This window comes from Mastigoproctus giganteus, chromosome 2, assembly GCF_048544385.1.
Source record: "Mastigoproctus giganteus isolate SK-2022 chromosome 2, ASM4854438v1, whole genome shotgun sequence".
Classification (NCBI taxonomy): domain Eukaryota; kingdom Metazoa; phylum Arthropoda; class Arachnida; order Uropygi; family Thelyphonidae; genus Mastigoproctus; species Mastigoproctus giganteus.
In genome coordinates this window covers 212,693,473-212,719,329 of record NC_143576.1, presented here as the reverse complement: position 1 = coordinate 212,719,329, position 25,857 = coordinate 212,693,473, and the positions used below count along the sequence as shown (strand labels likewise).

Sequence of the window (25,857 nt, the reverse complement as noted above, 5' to 3'; positions counted from 1 at the left end):
ATCTATAATTACTTGTGTCGCCCTTTGATCCTCCTTAGTGAATTGGGGAAACATTTGCATATCTCCAGTCCACGGGTACTTCCCCTGAGTCCAAGGAAGCTCTCATAATTATGGCTAAAGGTTTGCTTACTTCCTTTGCTGCCTCCTTTAATATAACTGGATAGATCCCATCCACCCCAGGTGCCTTTCTTGTTTTTATCTTCAACAATTTCTCCTCCACTTTACTCTCAGTTATTACAAGATTCTCTAGCTTACTGCCCGAGTTGAATACACCTCTAGCATTCCCCTCGCTGAATAACTCCTCATGTGTGAATGTCGATGCAAAATATTCATTTAGTTTGTTAGCTACCTGAGCAGGATCATCAACAGTTGACCCATAGATATCAAGTGAACCAATCTGATTCATCCCGTTCCTTCTAGAGTTTACTTAAGTAAAGAACTCTTTGCTGCTTTTCTTTGCATCCCTTGCCAAAGATTTCTTGTAATCTGCCTTCGCCTGCCTAACCTCCTTTGTAACTTGGTTACAGATCAACTTGTATCTATCATAGGCTTCTGTGTTACGTGTTAATTTGTATGTATCCCATGCATTTTTCTTCTCTGCCATATGTATCATTAGTTCATCTGACATCCACTTAGGCCTAAACCTTGAACAATATTTCTTAGTTGGTATGTAAAGCCTAGTAGCTTCCAAGATAAGTTCTCTGAATGCTTCCCATTTTGAATTTGCTGTTGGTAACATCATCAGTTGGTCCCACTGTATAGAATTTAAATACTGTTTCAGTCCATCGTAATCGCCTTTAAGAAAGCAATAACCCTTCCCTTTACCCCTAATGGTAGTTACCTCTTTGACTAAATCCCACTTCAGCACACTGTGATCACTGCCACCTATTGGTTCATTTACCTGCAGATTCTTAATGCATGAAGAATCACTACTGATAATCAAATCAAGAGTATTACTCCCTCTAGTTGCCTCCCGAACATGCTGATGTAGAAAACAATCATCCAATAAATCCCCAAAAGCCTTGCTAGTGTGTGAGTGACCAGCCCCCAAATTCCAGTCAATATCTGGGAAATTAAAATCCCCCATTATAAGACTCTCTGATTTACTAGCCCACTCTATTTCCCTGTACAGTTTCTTATTATACTCATCAGAGTTATTAGGCCTATAGCACACTCCTACTCTCAAATTTGATCTCCTAATGCTTATGTCACACCAAACTGACTCGACACTGCACTGTCCAGCAATATCGACTGGCTTCACTTCCTTGGATTTTAGGTATTTCTTAACTAATAGCATAACCCCTCCTCCCTTCCTATCCTGTCTATCCTTTCTGTAGACATTGTACATCCCAAATTCCAGTTCTGCATTCCTTATATCTGTGTGACACCACGTCTCTGATATCCCCACAATATCTGCCTTTGATGTTTTGAGCAATACCTCAAATTCAACAAATTTATTTACTAAACTCCTAGCATTGGTGTACACGCAAGTATACATGCACCTGTTCTTTTTCTTAGCTACCCTAACACAACCCATGTGTTTACTTGTACCCCAATGATTCCCAGCAGTCTCTGAAATATCGTGCATCTTATTTTCCAGGCTGTGGCTCATTCTAATAGAAGAAGTGCAAGAATCACTTTCACCTCTGCCAGTGGCTACTGTTAATCTATTAGTCCTTGTATCCCCCCCAATCTAGCAGTTTTCCAACCCACCTAACACTGCCTCGATAGCATCAGCAAACATTCTTGCACCCTTTCTATTTAAGTGTATCCCATCCCTGTAGAAGCAGTCTCTCCTGTTAACAAGTACAGACCAGGCTGAAAAAAATTCTACCCCTTGAGCCTTGCACAATCTTTCCAGGGCCGAATTGATCGACAGGGCTCTCATCATATACTCCCTCCTATCGTGACATATCTTGGCATATCTCAGATATGCCAAGCTGTACTTGTTAACTGAAAGTCTAAAACATTGATGAAACTGGTATGCGGATGACAATAAAATCAAGTAGACCTAATTTCAGTGAAGTTCGGTTGGTCTGTGATGGCCAAATTCTCTGCTTGCACCTTCATGATGGTGGGACTGTTAGTATCCCTGGGTATAACCCCAATGAACAAGTCCTGAAATATGACACCTAGCATACTGTGGGTGACCATCGGGGTGCGAACCAACGTAAGCAGGGGTGAAGGTGTGCTGCCCACACTACACAGAGGAATAAGCCCCTCTCTGTGTTACCCGGGGATGTAAGGTGGTAGATGACTCTCATCAACTGGTGCAATACCACCACTTTGCTTATTAGAGGCTTGAAGTGGTGGAACCCATGTAAAGTCTCCAGAGCAAAGCTTTGGTAACTCCCCCCATCTCTTCCGTCATGCAGTATGAATGATGTCTTTTGAGGTTATGATGGACATCAAGGCGAGATCCAATCTCCCTTAAATTCGAGGGTATAGCTCTAAAATGGTGCTCGCAGGCTGGCCGCTAGTTAGCACACTGACCCAAACCTATTGGTAACTCTCGCAGCCTCTACTCTACTCTGCTAGATAGTGACTGGGTGAAGTCCAAGAAGTGTGTATGTGTGGTGAATTATCAAGGCTACGTTATGTCAAGGTACTGGGTATATTCTTGACATGTGCATGCCATATTCAAAAATTTCATTACTTCATACAGCATGTTGTCCCCCTACACCTTTTCTCACTACTGTATACACCATGAATTGTTGAAATAATAGAGCAAACTTAACTCCGAAAAGATCTAAACTTCCCAAACATTTCCTCATTCATTTCACAAATATACGTGGTCTCAGTTCTAATCACAATGATGTCCATCTCCGAATGACAGTTATTGGTTGATTCAACCACTTCTCATCTCGGTTGTCCAAATTATTTGCTATATAATTCATTTCGCTTCAAAAGTGGTACTTATGCATATGTCCATCTGATATTCTCTGTCACAGATTTAGTAGTTAGAAATCTTCTATTTTTGATCTTCCCTGGCTTAAAATCTCTCTACCATCATCAACATCATCATCATCAGCCATTTTCAATCCACTGCAGAATGAAGGCCTCTCCAGCAACTTTCCAGTTCCTTCTGTTTTGAGCACTGGCCATCCATTTACTACTCAAAAACTCATGAATTTCATCTATCCATCTCCGCCTTTGTCTTCCAGGTTTTCTTCTAGCTCCTCTTCGGTACCATTCTGTTATTTTCTTAGTCCATCTGTCATCATGTCTTCGAGCTATGTGTCCTGCCCAAGACCATTTTAGTTCTTTAGTTTTGATAAGAATGTCCTTTACTTGAGTTTGCTGCCTAATCCATGTGTTTCTCTTCTTATCTAACAGTCTGATTCCCAATATAATTTGTTCTATTCTTCGCTGTGTAGTTCTTAGCTTCTCTTCCATTCTTTTGGTGAGTGCCCAAGTTTCACTTCCATAAGTCATGGTGGGGAGTATACATTGATTCATTATTTTACGTTTCAGACAAACTGGGATATTGCTCTTCAGTATGTGACTATATTTCCTGAATGCTATCCATCCAAAATTTATTCTTCTCTTGACTTCCAGCCATTTATCATTATTACAGCTAATAACTTGTCCCAGATAAGTATATGACTCCACCTTTTCAATTACTGCTCCTTCAATCATTATTTCCTTTTCCGTGGCATACTTGTTCATCATTACTTTTGTTTTAGCCATATTCATCTTTAGTCCAAAATCCTTACTAACTGTGCATAACTGATTAAGATTTTCCTCTAATTCTTTGGGATCGTGGCTTATGACCACAATGTCATCTGCAAATCGTAAATGGTTTAGGTACTCTCCGTTCACATTGACTCCTTTCTGCGACCAGTCTAATCTTCTGAAAGCTTCCTCAAGGGCAGCAGTAAACAGCTTCGGAGATATTGTGTCTCCTTGTCGAACTCCTTTCTCGATTTTAAATTTGCTACTGTCTTTGTCTAGTCTAATAAAGGATGTAGCATTCTCATATATTTTCTTCAAAATCATAATATATGGAGTATCTATGCCTTGTCTTTCCAGTGCCCGAAACATTGCCTTATGCTGTGTGGAGTCAATCGCCTTTTCGTAATCCACAAATGCCAGGCATAATGGTGTTTTATATTTATTTGCTTTCTCCATTAGCTGCGATATTACGTGAAGGTGATCCATATTTGAGAATCCTGTCCTAAAGCCAGCTTGCTCTTTCGGTTGATTCTCATCAAGTATTCTTTCTAATCTGTTAGTAATGACCCTTGTGAACAACTTGTAGATATGGGATAACAAGCTAATTGGTCTATAATTTCCAATTTCTGATTTATCTCCTTTCTTATGCAGCAAAACTATGATTGCATTATTCCACTGCTTAGGCATCACACCTTTTCTAATGCACTTTGTGAAGAGCCTTGCCAGTTTTTGTGTTATGTCTCTTCCTCCCAATTTTAACAACTCTACAGTAACTTCATCTTCCCCTGGGGCTTTCCGATTCTTCATTTTCTTCAATGCATGTTCTACCTTATCAGGAAGAATATTGGGTATGTCGTATGTGTTGCTACTTTGCAATCCATCTTCCCCACTGCTGGTATCATTCCCTCGCTCCTTGTATAATTCTCTATAGTAGTCTTCTGCTATTTGAATTATGTCTTTTCTGCTGTTTATAAGTACACCATCGCTATTCTTCAGTTTCAGTATCATTTGTCTTTCTGTATTACTGCTCATGGCTGCTGATTTAAATCCTTTGTTTTCCCTTAATGCTTGTTCTACTTTTCTTGTGTTAAATCTTCTTATGTCCTCTCTGAGTCTCTTTCTAATGGCTTTGCATAACTCAGTATACTCAATTTTCTTCCTGTCAGTGTTTTTCTTGCTCTTCATTTGTCGTCTTTGGTTCATCATGACAAGTGTTTCTTGACTAATTTTTTCTTCTTTGGATTTCTGTTTCCCTATAGGTTTCTTGGGCTTTATCACTTTCAGAAAGTTGTAATATTCCTCGTCGATATCTTGGTCCTGAGCAGTCTGCAGAAGCTCAAACTTGTTCTTAAGTTCCAGTACATACTGCTTTTTCTCCTCCTCTGTTATTTCAAAGACCTTTGTATTATTTACTCGAGTCAGTTTTTTCCTTTCCTTTCCTACATCTATATCAAGTGTACATCTTACCATTCTGTGATCACTTCCAACATTTACCTTATTCAGGACGGTAACATCATTCACAATATATCTTCTGTTAGTGAGGATGAAGTCGATTTCATTAGTTGTTAATCCATTTGGACTCTTCCATGTCCACTTTCTGTTCACCCTTTTCTTGAAAAAAGTGTTCATTACTGACAGTCCTTGAGATTCTGCAAATTCCACAAATCTTTCACCTCTTTTATTTCTTTCACCAATTCCAAAATTTCCTATAGTTCCTCTTTCTGCGCTGTTTTGCCTTTTTCCAACCTTAGCATTGAAGTCTCCCATAATAATAGTGTAGTGGGTTTTCTGCTCATCTAGAAGACTCTCAATTTCAGTGTACATTTCTTCAACCTCTTCATCATCATGGCTCGATGTTGGTGCATAAATCATTATAATCTTTAGCTTGTACCTCTTAGAAATCTTGAATATTAGTCTTGATACCCTTGGTGATGTACTTTTGAATTCCAAAATGTTGTTTTTAAAATCTTTATGGACCAGAAACCCAACTCCACCTTCACTCCTTTCACTGTTTCCATTGGTGTACAGCAGATTTCCACTTGATAAACTTATAAGTGATTCATTTCTTCTTCTTGTTTCAGCCAAACCGATGATATTCCAATTCACATTTTCTAATTCCTTTTCCAGCTCTAATATCCTGTCTTCACCGATGAGTGATCGTACGTTATAACAGGCCAAGTTCAATTTCCATGCATGGCAGCCTGGTCGTACCCAGAGATTCTTAGCACCCTCTGCTTCCGCTCTGATCCTCTCGCTGCCGTAAGAGGGAGAGTGAAAGCTGCTGGGGCCTGAGGGCCATTTGTATTGTTGTGCTCTCATTGCTGGAGGGTTTGGTCTTTTCCTCTTCACGCTGACCAGGCGTCTTGAAGAGAACCACTCTACACGTTCGTTGCCACCTAAGTGACGTAACAGGGCTTACCATCGAGAAGGTGTGCATGAGTGGATTTTAGGGAGGCAGGCCAACCGGACTTCTCCTAAATCTTCTGTAATAGAGAGATATTGGATCCATCAGTGTTTCAGGCTGAGTGTCTAATAACACACAGGATACCTGTTCCCCTCTAAGCCCCTCTACCACATTCTGTCAAATTCTCTACCACATTCTGTCAAATTCAACTGTTGCTTCTATTGTTTTTCCAAATCCACTAAACACTTGGAACTTTTTGACTTCCTCTCTCTGAAACTTGACCTTCTACAGTCCAACTTTTGCAACAGTGAGGTAATTTTCCTTGATGATTTTAATGTTCAGTACTCCTGGCTTCTGTTTTCTAGTTAGATGGACCCAGCTGGTCGAGCTGCTGAGGCATTTGCAATTACAAATGAACTCATACAGATTGTTAGTTTACTAACCAGAATACCAGACAATCCTAACCACGCAGCCAACAAGTTTGATGTTTTTCTCACAAACAGCCCTTCCAAGTATATGGTCAAGGTGAGTGGTCCTCTAGGCACCTCAGATCAAAAATTGGTGATGGTCAATTCTTCAATCAAGCCTTTTTTTGGGGCCATTCTCAACCTAGTATTGTTTGGTATGCAAACAAAAGAATGCAAAATGGGATGATATTCGAGATTTCGTTTCCTCAGTTGGCTTACTGTTTCAAATCTTCTGATTTCAACGTTTGCTCAGATCGTGTCAGTGAAATTATTCTTGTAGGAAAGGAATCCTTTATTCCACACTCCACTTTAAAATCTCGTCCTTTATCTAAACCTTGGTTTTCCAATAAATGTGCTAAGGCTGTTCAAGAGAAGAACGTTGCATATTATAATTGGCTTGGTTACAATTCTTCAGTTTCATTTTCTGCCTACACCAAAAGCTTGCAACCATTGCAAAGCCACTTCAGCCAAGGATAAAGCTGATCTGCTAGCATCCCATTTTTCTTCCATCTTGGTAAAACACCTCCCACCATTTCCAGCATGCTCCATTCATTTCTTCCTGTGGCCTTCTGTCAAAAGGATGTCAGAAGGTTTTTGACAAATCTTGATGCTAAGAAAGCTCCAGGTCCTGATGGTATTTCTCCACTGTTCTCAAAACCTGCACTCCTGAAATTACTCCTGTTTTTTGCTGCCTTTTTTCACTTTCTTATTCCAAAGGTATTTTTGCTTGGAAATTTGCTCATATCCAGCCAATTCCTAAAAAAAGGGTGACAAATCCTCCCATTCAATTATCATTCCATTGCACTTACTTCTAGTCTTTCAATTAACCACCAACTCAAACCATCTAGAAACCTTCCATCTGATCAGTGACCGCCAGCATGGATTCCATCAGTATTGATCCGCTGGTGATATTCTGACTTATGCTACCCATCTATGGACAAATTTAACAGAAAAGTTTGGTGAAACTCAAGTAGTTGCTCTTGACATTTGCCTCGATAGCATCAGCAAATATTCTTGCACCCTTTCTATTTAAGTGTATTTGATCCTGTAGAAGCAGCCTCTCAACTTCACTCTTAGAACTACCTTTATGTATTGGCAATATGTAGGGACTTCTCCAATCCAAAGGAATCTCCCCCAAGTCCAAAGATGCCCTCATAATTGACCTCAGTGGTTCAATACACTCCCGGGTGTTCTCTCAAATGTACAAGGTATATGCCTTCAACTCTAGGAGCCTTACTTGCATTTTTTGCTCAAACGTTTTTCTAATAAACAATCATCTGTAATTACAACATCACTAATTTCATATGGCTTAGCTTCACTCGTACAGCCTATTTTCAGCACGAAGGGTCTTTTTTTTCAGTAAAGACTGATGCAAAGTACCTTTCGGTTCATCTGCAACATCAGCTGGATTTTCTATGACTTTCTCACACCCAGTGCACATGGGTGCACTGATCTGATTAGCTTTCTTCTTAGTTGTATTCACATATATAAAAAATTCCTACTCCCATTCTTTGCTCTCTTAGCCAATACTTTCTCATGTGCAGTCTCCTTAACCTTATTTGTGGTACTATTACATGTGGACACGTACCTGTTGTAGGCTTCAGTACTTTTCATCACTCTGTAACTATCCCATGCTGTCTTTTTCTGCTCCATTTAACCGGCCAGCTTCGCAGTCATCCATTTTGACATCCCCTCCTTCAATATTTTCTTAAGGGTATGTATGCATTCAGGGCTTCTGTGATTTTTGCTTTAAAAGTATTCTATAATTGAAATGTATTCGCTAACCCCCAGAAATCCATCAAATTCATAGATGCCATATAGCATCTTAAACTGTCAATGCTCAGTGACTCAAATTCTTCTTATAATGCACCCAGTTCTAATTCTAGTTCAAGTTTTAATTCTGATTCATGTTCTAGTCTAGGCAGGAATGTAGCAGTATGATGCACTAAAGCAATTATTAGTACAGTCGATTCCGGTTATTTGGGACACATCGGGACTAGAGAATTTTGGCCCGATTAAGCGGCTGCCCCAATTATCTGAAGTTTCACGTAAATAGTTAAAAATACAATGGATCCCCACTTTACAATTGGTTCACTGTACAATCATGTTAATGGTAATCACCATACTAAAGTACTGTTCACTATACGATGCGTAGTAAGCACCAGTCATTGTGATCACATTTGTGAATTGCATTTTAATTCTATTAAACAGTGATTTTAATTAGCAAAAATAGGAGGAATATTATCCACAGGCTATAAAAGTAAAGATATATTAAGCACAAATTTATCCTTTATTATCTTACTTTTAAAAAATTAAATGATACATGAAAATCGGAATAATTAATATGTATTGTAATATGTACATACTAACTAGTTGACATTTCTGTTCATTGACATCTGTGGGTGGGGTTAAAATTTAAAACAGCAAAAAGATAAGCAATAAGAGCAATAAAAAAGAACACGGCACCCACAAATTGCAAGAAACATGATACGCACAAGTGAGAATGGAGTAACAAATTACGAAGCTTTAAAAATAGGAATGAAAAGAAAATTCTGAAAATTAATTTTTTTATATGATTGAAGATTTCATGGAAGTGTAAACACATTTTGCCATAACAACCCACAGAATTCCAGCTGTCAGTATAATCACAAATTCAATAAGATCGAGTTTACTATCCGTTTATGACAGATTGCACTAACAGAAAAGTCCAATAAACAGGTGACTGCTAATTGTTTTATGGTCGTGACCTCCAGAAATCTGACCGAACCACATGGTTCAGTCAGAGACAATCATAGGGTAATCTCAAGTGCTACGGTCTCCTGCTCCGATTAAATGGCATGTTGTCCCAATTAAGTGAAGTAAACTCTGGCTATTTTCTATATTGGTTTCTGTTTTTTAAGATTTGCCCCAAATAAATGGCTGTCCCGATTAACCGGTCACCCAACTAACCGGAATCCACTGTAGTAAAATTCAAGAAATAAAACTTAATTCTTCAATGGAAAAAAAAAAAAAAAAAACCCTCCCACATCTACTGTATATTCCCTTCAATAATTTGCCTAGTTCCTCCTTCAATTTATTCAAGGTTGATTGTTCAGAGTTTGTTACAACAATCAATGATCCCCTGACTGATGGCAAACCTCCGCACATCTATTCTGCAATCATCCTTCCTCAATTTGAATTTATGCCCCCTCCTATGTGTAGTTGGAGCAAGAGGAAGAATATCATCAGCACTGAGCTTGCTCAATCCATTCAAAGCTGTTTGTTTGTTTGTTATTTGGTTTTTAGGAGCATTAGCAACTAAAGCCATATTGCTCGGGGGATATGCGGTGGTCATTCCCTGACCTTTCCGCATCGTCCGTATTTGGTGGTCACGGGCTCGAACCCCAGTCTAATCAAGAAGTGTGTGCTACGCACTGCTGCTCCTGCCCACCTGGCTACGGAGGCACCCATTCAAAGCCTTAAACACCACAATTAGATCACCTTGTAGGTGCTTAGTCTCCAGATACAGCAATTTGCAGAAATGAATCCTTTCTTGATAACACCACCCTTTTGTTCCCTTCGCCAATCTTGTTGTTCTTTAGCAACTAAAGCCATATTGCTCGGGGGATCTGCACCCATTCCAGATCTACATTCAAGATGTGTCCTAACCATTGACCTATACAACAGAATAATCACCTTCTTACCCTGCTAGAAAAGTTCCTGTATATCATAGATGAAACCCAAAAGCTCCTGTATATATCATAGATGAAACCCAAAAGCTCCTGTATATATCATAGATGAAATTCTCTGAGCAATGCAGGGAGGCTGCCCTGGCAGCCTCTGCATTGTGCAGAGAATTTCATATCTGACTGCATACCATAGATCTTTTTCCACGAATGTAGTACTACACAGTTGGTACGTTAATCTGGGATTACTGCTACCTACATGCAGTACCTTGCACTTATTAGTAGTACAGGTCGACCATCACTAATCCGGCCACTGGTAATCCGGTTCCACCACTGATTCGGACATAATTTCCGCGAACGTAATTTCAAATTTCCCCAGTCCGCACACCGACCAGCTGATACTGTTTTGGGGCGTTGGTTGCAGCATTAGTTGTTGGCACAAACTCGTAAACACTGGCAGGCCATTTCTACTTGTTTTTCTGCATTTATTATTACAATCTGCTCATATTTAGCCCCAGCCATGGTTCCAATGTATAAAGGAAGTGCCTCTCGTGGTGTAAAGCGCAAACATCATACATTGTCCATAACAGATAAAGTTGAACTTCTGAAAAAAACTTGGCAGCAGTGTGTACGTGAGAAGTTTAACTCTGCTTAGTTGTAAATTCCAGCAATTTCTCTCAGTTCCTCTTATTTTAGTAATTTTCTTTTAGCCATTCCTTTTTAGCTTTTTTTTTTTACAACCCACTTGTACAAACTTGCGGAAAACGCAACACAATATGATGGATAATACAGTGCGCTAACAAACTTGTTTTCACAAAATCTCTAACAATACTGGCAAACTTATTGCGACATTTGAGAGTTTATTTTATCACAATTAGTTTTATTGCAGTGCTCGCCACACGTGCAATAAACTAATCACAAATGACCTTCACACAGAGTAGTAACACAGTTCTCTGTGGACTTTCATATGTATGCCGTTACAGCGTCACACATATGTGGCCGATACGGTTTCTCAAGAAATAAAGTAACCTACTGGGCCACATATATGCGACATAAAAAAACTCTTTTCTTTTGATATTTTAAGTGAAAAGCAACAACACTGACATTACAATATTTATTTTACAATTACTAATCAAATTATTTGCTAAATATTTTTTGGTCCCTGGGGAATTTTTTTCTTAAATTAACTTGGCAGTCAACATGTTAAAGGAAGGATGGTTAACTGTTAGGTAAAGTGTATGTGCTAAAATAACCACCTGTGATCCGGCAAACTCACTAATCTGGCACCCCGTGGGTCCCAACGCTGCCAGATTAGTGATGGTCGACCTGTATTATTATTAGTAGTAGTAAATGATACAAGTAAGCAAGCTTATACAGCATCAACAAAAAAAAAAAAAAAAAAAACCCTTTCCATTTCAGCTATCCATCCCCTCCAACAAGCCTGTCTAATTCCTCCTTGAATGTATTCAAACTATCCACTTCCTCAACATCAGACAAAAGTTTGTTCCAGCAAGACCCCAGAGACTCACATCTGGTGCATATGGGCTTGGCACGCCCAGGGTCCTGAACTGGATATCTTCTCTTTCTTAGTGATCTCTCTCTCTCTCTCTCTCTCTCTCTCTCTCTCTCTCTCTCTCTCTCTCTCTCTCTCTCTCTCTCTCTGGGTAACTCAGAAGTTTTTTTTTTTATTTTGCTGGTGCAGCATAAGCCTCAAGCTTCCTTGCACTATATGGCTAGTAATAATAATAATAATCAACCATCCACTGACTAAAGGCACGGGTGCCTAGTCTCCAGATACTGCAATCTGCAGAACTGAAGCCTTTCTCGGTAAGAGTACCCATTTGTTCCCTTCACTAATCTTACTGCCCTTCTCTATACCCACTCCAGCAACTCTACATCCTAAATTTGTCAAAGTTAAACTTCAAATGCCACTTCTCAGTTCCATGTCCCTAATTTTTTCAGGTCTTGTTGCAGTAGCTTACCCTGATTACTGTCATTAGCCACCCTGTCAACTTTTGTATCATCTGCAAACTTAGACATTAATCCTGATATACCTTCATCAATATCATTAATAAATTGCTTGTGCTTATTTTATTATTGTAACAAAGGTTTTAAAGAGAGTGATATAACTCTGGAACAGTCAGCATTATTTAGCCTATCATCCCCAGCACTACGAAGTACAATTTCAGAACTTGCATCTGTAATAGCTACTTTCTCAAGCAAGAAAGTAGCTATTACAGTTTTTCTTGCATCTGTAATAGCTATTTTCTCAAGAAAAGTACAATACTTTCTCAAGTATTGTACTTTTCTTTTTTTTTTTTTTTTTTGTAATTAGTTCCTCATTTTTTGACAAAAATGCTGCAACAGTGTTATCCCAACAGCCATATGATATTGCACTATGTGCCCTATGATACTGGCTTCACCAACAAGTAGGCTTTCCCCACAGTATCTGTAATAACGTTAGCATCATGATATCATATTTCTAGAAAATGAAGCATTACACAGGAAAGACCACATATAATTACATTTAAAAACTGGGTAGAAACTTCTGTGACATCATATCAACAAGCAGTCATGTCAGTCAACACTATTAATGGAACCACATAGTAAGGCATGGACGTTAACAGACCATATATTTATAGTGAGCATGGCTTTGTGAAAGATTTAGTTTACATCTGAATCAGCATCTACTAGAACTTACCACAAATGAATGACAGGATGAATTCAGTGACCTGGATGATGCCTAAAACATGATAGTTATGGACAACTTATGTTTAATGAGAAAGCCTTCAAGGAAATAGTATGCAAACATATTTTAACAGGTATATTATTCTCTCACTAATAATAATATTTCAATGGTAACTAATAATAATATTTTAACCTTATTTCAACAGATATATTTATTAGTGAGATGGTAAAAAAGTTGATCACATCACAAAGTTGATCATTTTAAATACTAAATTATAGAATACAAACTTACTCAAATCCAAAGGAGATTAAGGAAACACAAACAACTAATATATCCAAAAGATTGAAAGCACTGCGACAAAAAGAGCCTTTGTGTAGCACCAGCCCATATGTTATAGCCTGAAATAAAGGTCAATTAACATATTATAAATATTAACACCTTTTGCCTTAATAATAATCACTATGTTACCTTACAAATTCAAATTTAATATGCTCATCAAACTAAATTGGGAAAAACTGTTTTAGAGGTGGATCACAATTTACAAATTTAGAGGAAAATAAAATATCTAACTTCTAATGTTTAAATAAAAATGTTATATGCAATGTAGCAATTTTATTTTGAGCTATGAAAGTAACATGACAGATATTATATGAACTGCCCAAACATTGAATATTTTAATCTTCTTTATTGCAACAGAGAGAAAAAATACTCATAACGATTTGCAATGCCTTAACAGCAGACAGTGCCAGAGGTTTTACATTGAATGACAATAATATTTTATATACAGTAAGTTAATTTAAAAACAAAACTAATTGTTATGACAAAACAAATAAACATATATATATACACTAAACTCTCACTAATCCAGATTAATTGGGGGAGAGGCCATCCAGATTAGTGAAGCAAAAGATAGCCTTAAAAGAACAAAAACTTAGAACAAAAATAAATGGAAAATTTATTAAATAAAATATAGGTAATGCTGATGAAAATAAATAAAAACATATCACTGTAGAGCCTTTATCTAATACATTTATCCATCTATCGATGGATAAATGTATTGTCTTTTTATAAAATTATCAGGTGGCGCTAGTATTGCACACCAATGCCACTTAATCATTGCTGTTATTTGTTATTTGTTTTTTAGGAGCATTAGCAACTAAGGCCATATTGCTCCGGGATATGCGGTGGTCATTCACTGACCTTTCCGCATCCTCCATATTTGATGGTGACAGGCTTGAACCCCGGTCTAATCAAGAAGCGTGTGCTACGCACTGCTGCTCCTTCCCACCTGGCTCCGGAGGCGCAATCATTGCTGTGAATACCACTTAAATACAGCTTCTTCCAGCAACACCTTTATTGTCTTTTTTAATGTCTGTCTATTTGATACACTGCTTTTATCACCTCCCACATTGAATTTTAAAGCAAATGTCTTTATAGATTATTTTTGTTTTTTTAATATCTGACACAGTCTGTTGGCCAATACTAAATTCTTCAGCTTTTTTTTTTTTTTTTTTTTTCCCCAGTAACACCATTTAAGTTGTTCTATCACTTTGAGTGTTAATGATAGTTAAAGTAACGTGTTTTCTTTTTATTCCCCTCTTCAATTCTTTAGAACCAATAATTATATAAATTATGTTAACTTATGTATATATATATATATATATATATATGTACACGTATAAAAAAGTACGCAAATGAAGCAATAACATCCGTATAACTCAGAGTCAACAACAATACTGAACAACACGCAAGACAATGTAATGTATGTTCCATCTCTCTCTCTCTCTCTCTCTCTCTCTGCACAGTCAGAGTGACTTATCTACCCTTCTAAATCCCATGTGTCTTTCAAAGTACTGAACTGTGAACAGAATTTTTTATATTTCAATCCAGATTATCAGATATCCGGATTAGCAAAGGTTTACTGTATATATACATATACAATGAGGAATGCATAAGAGATGAGCATAAAAACTACTGATAGTCAGGTTACGGAACCAAAGCAGGGATTGGTTTAGCATATGGGAAGGGGTTTTTTTTTTTTTTTTTTTCGCTGATGCTCTATAAGCTTGCTTTCTTGCATCATTTTCCACTACTAATATTCATATTCTCATCATTGGCAGACAATCTCCTGCTGTACATGTGACACCTCTGAAGAAGGCACAGGCTTGAGAGAAATGTTGGGTGCTAATATGTCGTCTGTAGGCACAGTTGGCGATGAATTTTTGGTGGCACAACATCTAGACTACAGATGTTTGGTAGCACAAACTGGTCAACCTGTCTGTGTGCAACAGTCTGCGGAAAGGAAGGGTCCAAAATGTTTGAAGAGGAATCTTCCACTGGCATTCTTCCCAAAAATTAGAGGTAATAATGTCTCCTATCATCGATTTTTAGTGTTCTCTAAGTCATAAAGCAAAACTCCTATTAAATATAGTTATCAAAGGCTGTCTTCCAAATAATGGCCTCATGATATGTACTACTTGTTTGATGTTTGCAGATCTGTCTGAAATGGGGCATGATTGAGCCAAGGGAGATGATCTTCTGTGTGTATTCAATGTAAAGAGTGTAAGGATAATAGATGCCAAGTCAGAACTATAATAGGTGTTTATACAGGCTGGATTCCCTCAAAGGAATTAAGTTGGGAAGGCCCATCAAGCTCTCAGCTGCCCACCTCAACAGCAGAGCTTGCCCTTGCACATCAGACAAAACATGGACAACCATCAAGACAGAATGTGCATCCCACAGGAGTCAGTTGTTGTCAGGGAAACAGGAAATATATGGTGCAAAATGGATAGGTGGAACATGACCAAGATATGTCGGCAAGGTGCAAAAGTTGATGACGTTGCAGAGCAGATATCATCTTTTATGGGCAAAAAAGTGATATTGTTGTACACATTGGCATAAATTACATTAACTATAAGAGTTCTAAAGACATGCTTAAAAGTACAGGGCAATGTTGGGAAAAAACTGAGTTACAATTAAATTTGAAAGTGACTGCAATTCTGCACAATCACGATAGGATTACACAATGAGATAGGAGTACACAATGAGAGCTTTGTCAATCAATTCAGCCTTGGAGGGATTGTGCAAGGCTCATGGGGTAGAATTTTTCTCAGCGTGGCCTGTGTTTACAGCAGATACTGCTTCTGCAGGATAGGGTACACTTAGAAGAGGCACAAGAATATTTGTTGATACTATCGAGGCAGCCTTAGGTGGGTTGGAAAACTGCTAGCTTGGGACGGATACACAGACTAATAGATTAACAATGGTCTTTGACAGAAGTGAAAGTGATTCTTGCACTGCTTCCAGTAGAACATACAGCAGCTGGGAAAGCAAGGTAATAGGGATTTCAAAGCTTGCTGTGGTCATCATGGAACAAGGAAATACATGGGCTGTGTTAGGGTAACCAAGGGCAAGAACAAGGCATGTATAATGTCATGTACACCAATGTTAGGAGCAAAGAAAATAAATATGATGAATCTGAAGTGCCGATCAAGACATCAAATGCACACATTGTGGCAATATCAGAGACATGGTGTAACTCAGATATAAGGGATGTAGAATTTGAATATGAGGAGTACAATGTATATAGAAGAGAGAGACAGGACAGGAGTGGGAGGGCTATGCTCTTAATTAAAAAGCATATAAAATTTAAGATGGTGCATCCAGTTAACATGGGTGGTCAGTGCAATGTTGAGTAATTTTGATGTGACATCAGCACTGACAACAAAAATGAGAGTAAGAGTGTGTTATAGGTCAAAAGACTGTGAGAGTACAACAAACAACTGCACAGAGAAATAGAGTGCACCAATAAATCAGAATGTCTTATAACAGGAGTTTTAACTTTCTAGACATTGAAAACAAATTTTGGGTTGGTCAATCAAATACTACCATTTTTGTGGACTTACTGGGGTGACTGTTTTCTGCTGAAGCATGTTAGAGAGGAAAATTAAAGAACAATACTCTTAATCTGATTACCAGCAGTGATTCTCGATACATTAAGAATCTGCAGATAAAAGAACCACTAGGTGGCAGTAATCACACTCTATTGATATGGGATTTACTTAAAGATGTAACTACCATCAAGGGTAAAGTGAAGTGCCGATCAAGTCATCAAATGCACACACTGTAGCAATATCAGAGACATGGTGTAACTCAGATATAAGGGATGTAGAATTTGAATATGAGGAGTTTTGGTTTTGTAAAGGAGACAAATGAGGTCTCAGACTATTTTAAAATTCTATTGAGTAAAATCAACTAATGTTATTACTAACAACAAATTCTAAATGGAAACCATTCGTGGAAATAATCACAGAAGCTACTAAACTTTTCATCTCTTCTCTTCTCTTCAAAAGGAGTGTTTTCATTTACAATGGGTTTCCTCAGCCTACAAGTTATTTTTTGGTAGGAATTTTTTCCTGCCATAAAATGCAGTTCAAGATGTCTTGGTTGGTTAAACTTCCGGCTGTCATGTACTCCCATACTCCATCCATCCATATCCTCCTAGGTCTTCCTCTTCTTCTTCCAGGAGGTATACATTCCAGGATAGCCTTTGGATATCTGGTTTCATGCATTCATTTTACATGTCCATACAAAGTTAAACACTTTTCTTTGATAGTGTTAATAATATTCTTTTTCACTTCCATTTTCTCTCTTATGTCTTCATTCCATTTTCTGTCTCTTCTAGAAGTTCTTGGCTGAGCGTTTCCAAAAATCCATTTCTGTGGAGAGTAATTTGTTTTCCCCTTGCCTATTCAACGTCTGGGTTTCAGCTCCATACAATAGAAAAGACTTTTTACAATCGTTTGAAATATAAGTTTATTTGTTTTATTTAGAATTTAACATGCTGATAGCCTTTCTGCCATCTGCAATTCTCTTATTGATCTCTGCTTGGGATGATCCATTACTTTGGAAGATTGATCCCAAATATTTGAATTTATCGACTTGTTTGATTTTAAAACCTGCAATATTTAGAATGTGTCCTGATCCTGAAGACAACATTTCAGTCTTGCTAAAATTGACTTCTTAAATTGACTCCTAAAATTGACTTAGAAACAATTTCACGCTCCCGGTGAAGTTGTTTCTAATGCTGTTGTCCTGAAATAGTTCAACGTTAAATTAATCCACTTGTAGCATTTCTCCTTCCCTGAATTGTTGGTTGTCCACTCTTATTTTCTTAATCCAGTTCCACCTCAGTGTTGTTTTAACAAGAAAATGGTCAAATCCACATTCAGCTCCTCTATAAACTCTGACATTTTTCAATACATATGTCCCTGAATGTTTCAAAATAATGTAATCTATAACTGATCTAATTTGTCTTATCTCCTGTGACCAAGTATATTTATGGATATCCTTGTGTTGGAAAAATGTGTTGTTTATTCTCAAGTCAAACTGTTCATAAAGATTGAATAGTCTATCTCCGTTGTTGTTCCTCTCTTTCTTTCCAAATCTTCCAATAACTTTGCTATTTTGTTCAGTTCCTACTCTTGCATTGAAATCCCCCATTAAAAATATCTCTTTGCTCTTGGGGATTTTTTCTATTGGTTCTCACAGATCTTCACAAAATTCATCCTTCAAGGTATCAGCAGTGTCATTAGTCAGGGTATATATTCCCAAAATACATATTTCTCTCCCATAAATTGTCAATTCCAATGAGATCATTCTTTCATTAATAAAATTGCCACTTTTTGATGTTATGTCTCAATTTCTTTTTAACAGCAATAGAAACTCCTGCTCTTTCTCTTTCACTCTTATCGACTTTGCTCAAAAAATGGTAGTATTCTCCCATTATTTCCTCTCAACGTCCCTTTTTCTTTGTCTCTGATAACACAACAATGTCTAAATTGAATTTTTGCAGTTCACCCAGAAGAAAGTTTCTTTTAGTTGAAAGCCCTTGAATATTCCAGCATCCCAAAATAATTGTCCTTTTCCATTTGCCAAGTCGTTTCTGAAAATGTAGTCCACTTTCATTTTCACTTGTAGATCATTTAGCATTTGTGTATTTTTTACACTGAACGAGGAGCTAGCCGGTTGCAGCAAGGCTCTAGGCTTTTCATACCAACTAAAAAACGAAAATAACTGATTAAACAAAAATAACTATATATGAAAAAGCCTGTTTATCCCACTAATGGCTCTGAAAAGCACTGAAAATCATGGTCATGAGGAACATTTGGCACTCAGGTTCCGACATCACTTCAGAATTACCACCCGTGTAATAATGGAAGTTTGACTTGCACTTACAGCAGTACAGTTTACATGTTTTACTATTATACTTTATCAAATAGTAGAATACAGCACCAACACAGAAAATATAAAATTCACACACATGAATGTTATCTATAAAAAAAATCAAATAATAATAATGTTGGTAATACAAAAAAATAACTTCTTTAAAGGCATTTAAATATACGATTATGGCAGTCTGACGTACACTTATTCCATGCTACTGACCAGTTCTTCTTCTGTCCATATATAGAAACGTATATCTCATAGTCAGTCTGCTTGCAGGTATTAAATAGCTGTGTGTAATATATTTTTGTTGATTTTTTTTAGTCTGCTTGCAGGTATTAAATATTTGTGTGTAATATGTTTTTGATTTTTTACTTTAAGTAGCTTTTATTAATTTAAACCTTAAATATGGCTGATAATAGGAAAATCAGTGTTCAAGTGATAAATAAAAAAACAAAACAAATATAAAAATTAGGTAGTAGAAAGGCAACTACACTAAAAATGAAGAGAAAGGTGATAACATTTAGTGAAAGTGGATTGTCAAAATAATTATTTAAAATGAAAAAAGTCTTAAAGACATTGTTACATGTGTAAGGATCAACAAATTCAGAACTATTCCACTTCACTGCACTGGATTAGCAGGATTTAATACATTCAATATATAATATTTTCCTACAACTATTCAGAAGAGAAGAATCATTTTCACATTAAAAATGTTTGTAGGCATCATCTCCGAGCCAAACATCTGGGAGCAGTGTTCGTGGCAGGTTCTACCATCTGGACTTAGGACAAAACCAGCACTTATATGTCACAGCAACAGACTCTGCATAACACAGGTTTCATCTAAACAACTGTTCTCTATCATTCAGGAACTAGACTAAGATTCCAAGAGATTCATCACTGATAAAAAATGGTCATATTTTCCTACAACTATTCAGAAGAGAAGAATCATTTTCACATTAAAAATGTTTGTAGGCATCATCTCCGAGCCAAACATCTGGGAGCAGTGTTCGTGGCAGGTTCTACCATCTGGACTTAGGACAAAACCAGCACTTATATGTCACAGCAACAGACTCTGCATAACACAGGTTTCATCTAAACAACTGTTCTCTATCATTCAGGAACTAGACTAAGATTCCAAGAGATTCATCACTGATAAAAAATGGTCATATTTTCCTACAACTATTCAGAAGAGAAGAATCATTTTCACATTAAAAATGTTTGTAGGCATCATCTCCGAGCCAAACATCTGGGAGCAGTGTTCGTGGCAGGTTCTACCATCTGGACTTAGGACAAAACCAGCACTTATATGTCACAGCAACAGACTCTGCATAACACAGGTTTCATCTAAACAACTGTTCTCTATCATTCAGGAACTAGACTAAGATTCCAAGAGATTCATCACTGATAAAAAATGGTCATATTTTCCTACAACTATTCAGAAGAGAAGAATCATTTTCACATTAAAAATGTTTGTAGGCATCATCTCCGAGCCAAACATCTGGGAGCAGTGTTCGTGGCAGGTTCTACCATCTGGACTTAGGACAAAACCAGCACTTATATGTCACAGCAACAGACTCTGCATAACACAGGTTTCATCTAAACAACTGTTCTCTATCATTCAGGAACTAGACTAAGATTCCAAGAGATTCATCACTGATAAAAAATGGTCATATTTTCCTACAACTATTCAGAAGAGAAGAATCATTTTCACATTAAAAATGTTTGTAGGCATCATCTCCGAGCCAAACATCTGGGAGCAGTGTTCGTGGCAGGTTCTACCATCTGGACTTAGGACAAAACCAGCACTTATATGTCACAGCAACAGACTCTGCATAACACAGGTTTCATCTAAACAACTGTTCTCTATCATTCAGGAACTAGACTAAGATTCCAAGAGATTCATCACTGATAAAAAATATGAAACAATTCTTCAGTCTTCTCCCACTTCAATCCTGGAAATCTTGTATTGTATAATTCTCATTTTTAATTTTTGTTTTATATAAATGTCTCATTTTTCATTGTATAATATCTTAATTTTCTCAATTTTGTATTGCCAAATTCGTAACTTTTAATCTATTTGTAAGTTTTGAATATTTTTGCTTATTCTTTACGTATCTTACATTGTTAACTCCTGGCCTTTGGGTTCTGAAGGGCTTGTACAACAACAGTATTCATTTTGCTCATTTTACAATAAATGGGTATTCATTTATTTATTTATTTATTTTTCCATCTGTGGATTTCTGATTGAATTGTCTTTTAGACATCAACTGATAATGCATGCTTCAAGAAAGGTACTGTAGCAAACTTTCAGAAATGTTGAGCCAAAAATAATGGCACTGTCCTTCAGGCTTATCTGTCAAGAGAATTTCCAAAATGGCAACGAAAAGAAAAGATCTAAATTCAGTTGTTTTTTCACTTGGTTGAATATTCTCTGACACATGGCATTGCTATGAGGAATTATTAAAATGCCAAGTATGACTTGGGATAACTTGTTATATTTCATGCTTAATTGTGTACATGTCAGTAAATTAATTTAACTTTTCCAATAACCCAGTTGGGCAATTTGATATTGATGAATTACATTTGGAGCTAGCACACACTTTTCAATTTAGTAAAGAAACACATTTTTTTTTTTTTTAAAAAATTCACGACAGAAAGTATTGTAGGCTAAACAAAGTTTGCAATTTACCAAAGTTATTCATAAAGTTGCATAGCTTCTGCTATGAGTGCATTCAATATTAACAGCTCACTGGATTATATCAGCATACGAATAATCTTTTTTTTCCTTGTTTTTTTTACCATATCAATAAAACATCTTGGGTAAAGGTAGGTTTACTGCATCAACCTGTTTTGAAGTTCAACAAATATTGTCTCTGCATTTGTCTCTCACTGTTCCTTTGTAGTTCTGATTGGCAAGTTTACTGAGAGGAAATGGTGTAATTTTGGCTCATATTTCTAGACTCTACTGAGAATGCAAATTGAGTTGAAAACAAAATTTATTTTCTTTGAAAGTAAATCTTTAATTATATTAGTTTTTAATAAAATTTAGTCTTAGTATTAGCAGATTACCCAAGAAAGCATGCTGATGCAGTAACAATTAAAAAAAAAAACATACCATATTTCCCCACGTATAAAGACGCACCTTAATTTTGGGGCCCGAAATTTGAAAAAATATGTATTACATAAAAGTTATTGAACTCAAGTTTTATTCATCATAAAATTCATACAACTCATCACTGCCAAAACTCCCATCCATTAGCAGAGGCGGATTTAACGGCGGGTGCACCGGGTGTGCACCTTGGGCCCCGACTTCTGAAGGGCCCACGCAAAACCCTAACAAATTAGTTGAACATATTAGTTCAAAACTTTGTGATTATTATTAATTATATTATACATATATTATATTCAAATTTTATTGGAAATAAAACATTAATACTCTCCCTCTCACAACAACCACCGGTGACGATGGCATCCCCCAGTTCATAATCAAATGTTTAAGTGTCTTCATCATCGACTCACTCCTCAACCTATACAACAGATGCCTCGAAGTTCATTTCTTTCCACCCCAGTGGAACAGGTACTCTGTCTGGCCCCTTCCTAAGCACCAACAATCGACGCTCCCAAGCCAACACAGGCCCATCGCTTGCGCCTCTGTATTGCTAAAAATTCTGGAGAAAGCATTGCTACCGTCTGTGACCCATCAAATTCTCCATGACAGTCCTCAGCAAATACACTATGGAATATCAGGAAGGTCAACTGTAACTAACCTTGTAACAACCACTCTGCACATCTTAGATGCCTTCGAACAAAGACAGGAATTGTCAGTTATATATCTTGACATCCATTCCGCATTTGATGCCATCTATATACCTAATCTCCTACGTCTCTTAGAAAACTACTTCAATTTTCACGGCGATTTTCTCTGGTTCCTAGAATCTCTCCTATTGAAGAAGACCCTTGTTCTAAAGATCGGAACAAAGACCTTCACGCGTCACATAACTGCCGGTGTACCTCAAGGGGGGGGGGGTCCTGTCTGGCATTCTCTTCTCAGCAATCATGGTGCCATTTGTGACCAATAAGTGCAATTGGATCACATATGCTGACGATGTCAAGTTCCTTACTAGAATATCGCCATCCAACTCGGCAGCCGAAATCACTCAGCAAATCACTAGCAAACTGCAGGACATGGCTGACTACCTCAATACCTTCAACCTCCAAATCAACCCCCTAAAATCAGCACAAATAACTTATTCTCTAAAGGGCATCCCAACAACGTTGGAGCCTGTGCTTAACGGCTCCTCAGTTCCAAGTGTTGAAACACACAAAGATTGAGGGGGTCGTTTTCGACTCCAAACTATCTTTCAATGATCACATAAACCTCATACAGTCGAGGCTGAATTCACTACGCTGGGTCACCAAACAACAGCTGCTCCACACCACCGATCCACAACTGGTAAAAAGATACATCGTATCAATCCTTTACCCGACAATACTGTATGCTTCAGAGATATGGGCCTCGGCCGCCGAATCCAACGTTAAAAGAATATTCTCTGCCGAATTCTGGCTTCTAAAATGGGCCAACAGCAAACTCCATCTTCCCCCAGCTCTCAAATCAATGCAGTTAGCAGAAGCTCTTCAACTACGCAGGCTCCGGTCCTACATCGGAGAAAGAAGGCTGCTGTTCACCATCAAGATGGCCACCGGTAAAATTACAGAGCTGAACTTCTGGGATCACTGCTCTTGGCGCATTCCTCCCCCCCTTATCTCCGGTCTTCAGCACAGCTGCTAGCAAACCGTAACCGATTAGTACTAACCGACAGATTCCTGCCAAAGCAAATGCTGCTCTCACTGCAAGCCATCGACGGAGACCTCCAAGAAGTGGTCAATAATAAAAAAATACAGGAAGGGTATCCTCGTCGAACTGAAAATGTAAAACTGTGCTTTGTTAATAATCTGATGTAACTTATGTTTTTCTTATGTATCTTTTGTAAATATGTTTTGTAAACCCCTGGCACCACCATGCCGTGACGGGAACTAATTGTATGTCTATCATTGCAATTAAAGATTTTATTATTATTATTATTAATAGTACATAATATTTTTATTTATTTAAAAAAATGGTTAACATGTATTTTTATTTTCCCTGTCTCTCTCTCTCTTTTTTTAAGGGGCCCAATATTTTCTTCTGCACCCGGGGACTCAACCGACCTTAATCCACTCCTGTCCATTAGCTTGTCCTCATCTGCGTCTGATGACGAATCACTATCTTCATATACTGCCTCATCCTCAGTTCCATCTATGGCATTTGAAATGCCACACTTCTTAAATGATTTGACAACGATCTCAATCTTGATATTATCCCAGGATCTTTTCACCCAGGTACAAACTTCTCCTATAGTTGGTTTCTTCACTCTTCCTGCTGGTGTCAAATTGTCCCCAGAAGACTTCATCCATTGGTTCCATTCATCTCTCATGGCAGCTTTGAAGGGTTTGTTAATGCTGACATCAAGTGGTTGGAGCTGGAATGTCAAGCCTCCAGGTATGACGGCGTTTTGTTTTTTTGCTCTGCAGCAATCTTCTTTGTATTTTTTGTCATGTGTGCCCTGAACTGATCAAGCACCAATAGGGCAGGTTTGCGTAAGAGCCCACCTGGTCTCCTGCTCCAAACTTTCTCAAACCAGAGATCTTCATCCCATCCTGATCCATCCAACCCTTGTCATGAACGTGGACAATCATTCCTTGAGGAATGTCTTCTTTTGGCATTGTTTTGCGTTTGAAAATCAGCATAGGAGGCAGCTTGGTTCTGTTGGCACTACAAGCTAGAACTGTATAATGGCTCTTTTCATGTCCACTTGTCTTCACGGTTAGTTTTCACCCCCTTCTTATCAATAGTTCTGTTACTTGGGACATCAAACTGAAGGGGGACTTTGTCCATATTTGCAATCTGTCCCAACTCAAATTGATGTGTCTTCCGACATTGAATGACAAAACAATGAAATTCAAGGACCTTCTGCTCATAGCTTTCAGGCATCTTTTGGGCAAGTCTGGTGCGTGTACACATGCTTAGTCCATTCCATTTCATGAACCTGAAGCACCAATTGTGTCCTCCTTTGAAATCACTAATTTCATTTTCATCAGCAATTCTTCTTGCCTCATGCTGAACCATCTTTGTGAACACAGGAATTCCAATTGCCCTTTGCTCCTCAATCCATAACTTCAATTCCCTCTCTAAATCAGGCCATTTTGCTGACTTACCTCTCATGGCCTTCTTCTGCCGTGGCGTTTTCAGTACGGTTTCTTCTTCCCGTAGCCAATCTTGGATTGTTTTCTCAGTTGGAGGAGGACCAAACTTATGTTCAGCAGCACGATTTCCATTCACTTTTGAAAACTGGATCACTTTTAACTTGAATTCTGCACTGTACGAAAATCTTTTCTGAGCAATTTCGGGCAAAACATAACCTAATATACCGGTAAAAAGTGCGAAACAATGAGCGCAAAGACAACAAGTGCAAAAAAGCAGGAAATTCAAGTAAAAAAAATCTACAACCACTGTATAAGATGCACCCAGTTTTTAGACCCCAAATTTTTCGAAAAAAGGTGCGTCTTATACATGGGGAAATACGGTACTTCCCGCATCTGTTCATTCCCTCTAATAATTTGTTAAGTTAATCAAATGCATTCAAACAACCCACTGTTACAACAAAAAAAAGGAATTTTTATTGCAATCAA

General features: G+C 37.7%; 1 protein-coding gene across 1 annotated transcript in view; it reads right to left on the bottom strand.

Annotated features, from left to right (window-relative positions):
• The window catches only part of LOC150090042 (muscle calcium channel subunit alpha-1-like), a 1,145,904-nt gene that overhangs the window by 424,270 nt on the left and 695,777 nt on the right, over positions 1 to 25,857 (bottom strand). Inside the window, exon 23 of the mRNA XM_090389719.1 lies at positions 13,192 to 13,298. Within this exon, the coding sequence (XP_090245845.1) occupies positions 13,192 to 13,298 (107 nt within the window). The remainder of the gene's footprint in view (positions 1 to 13,191; positions 13,299 to 25,857) is intronic.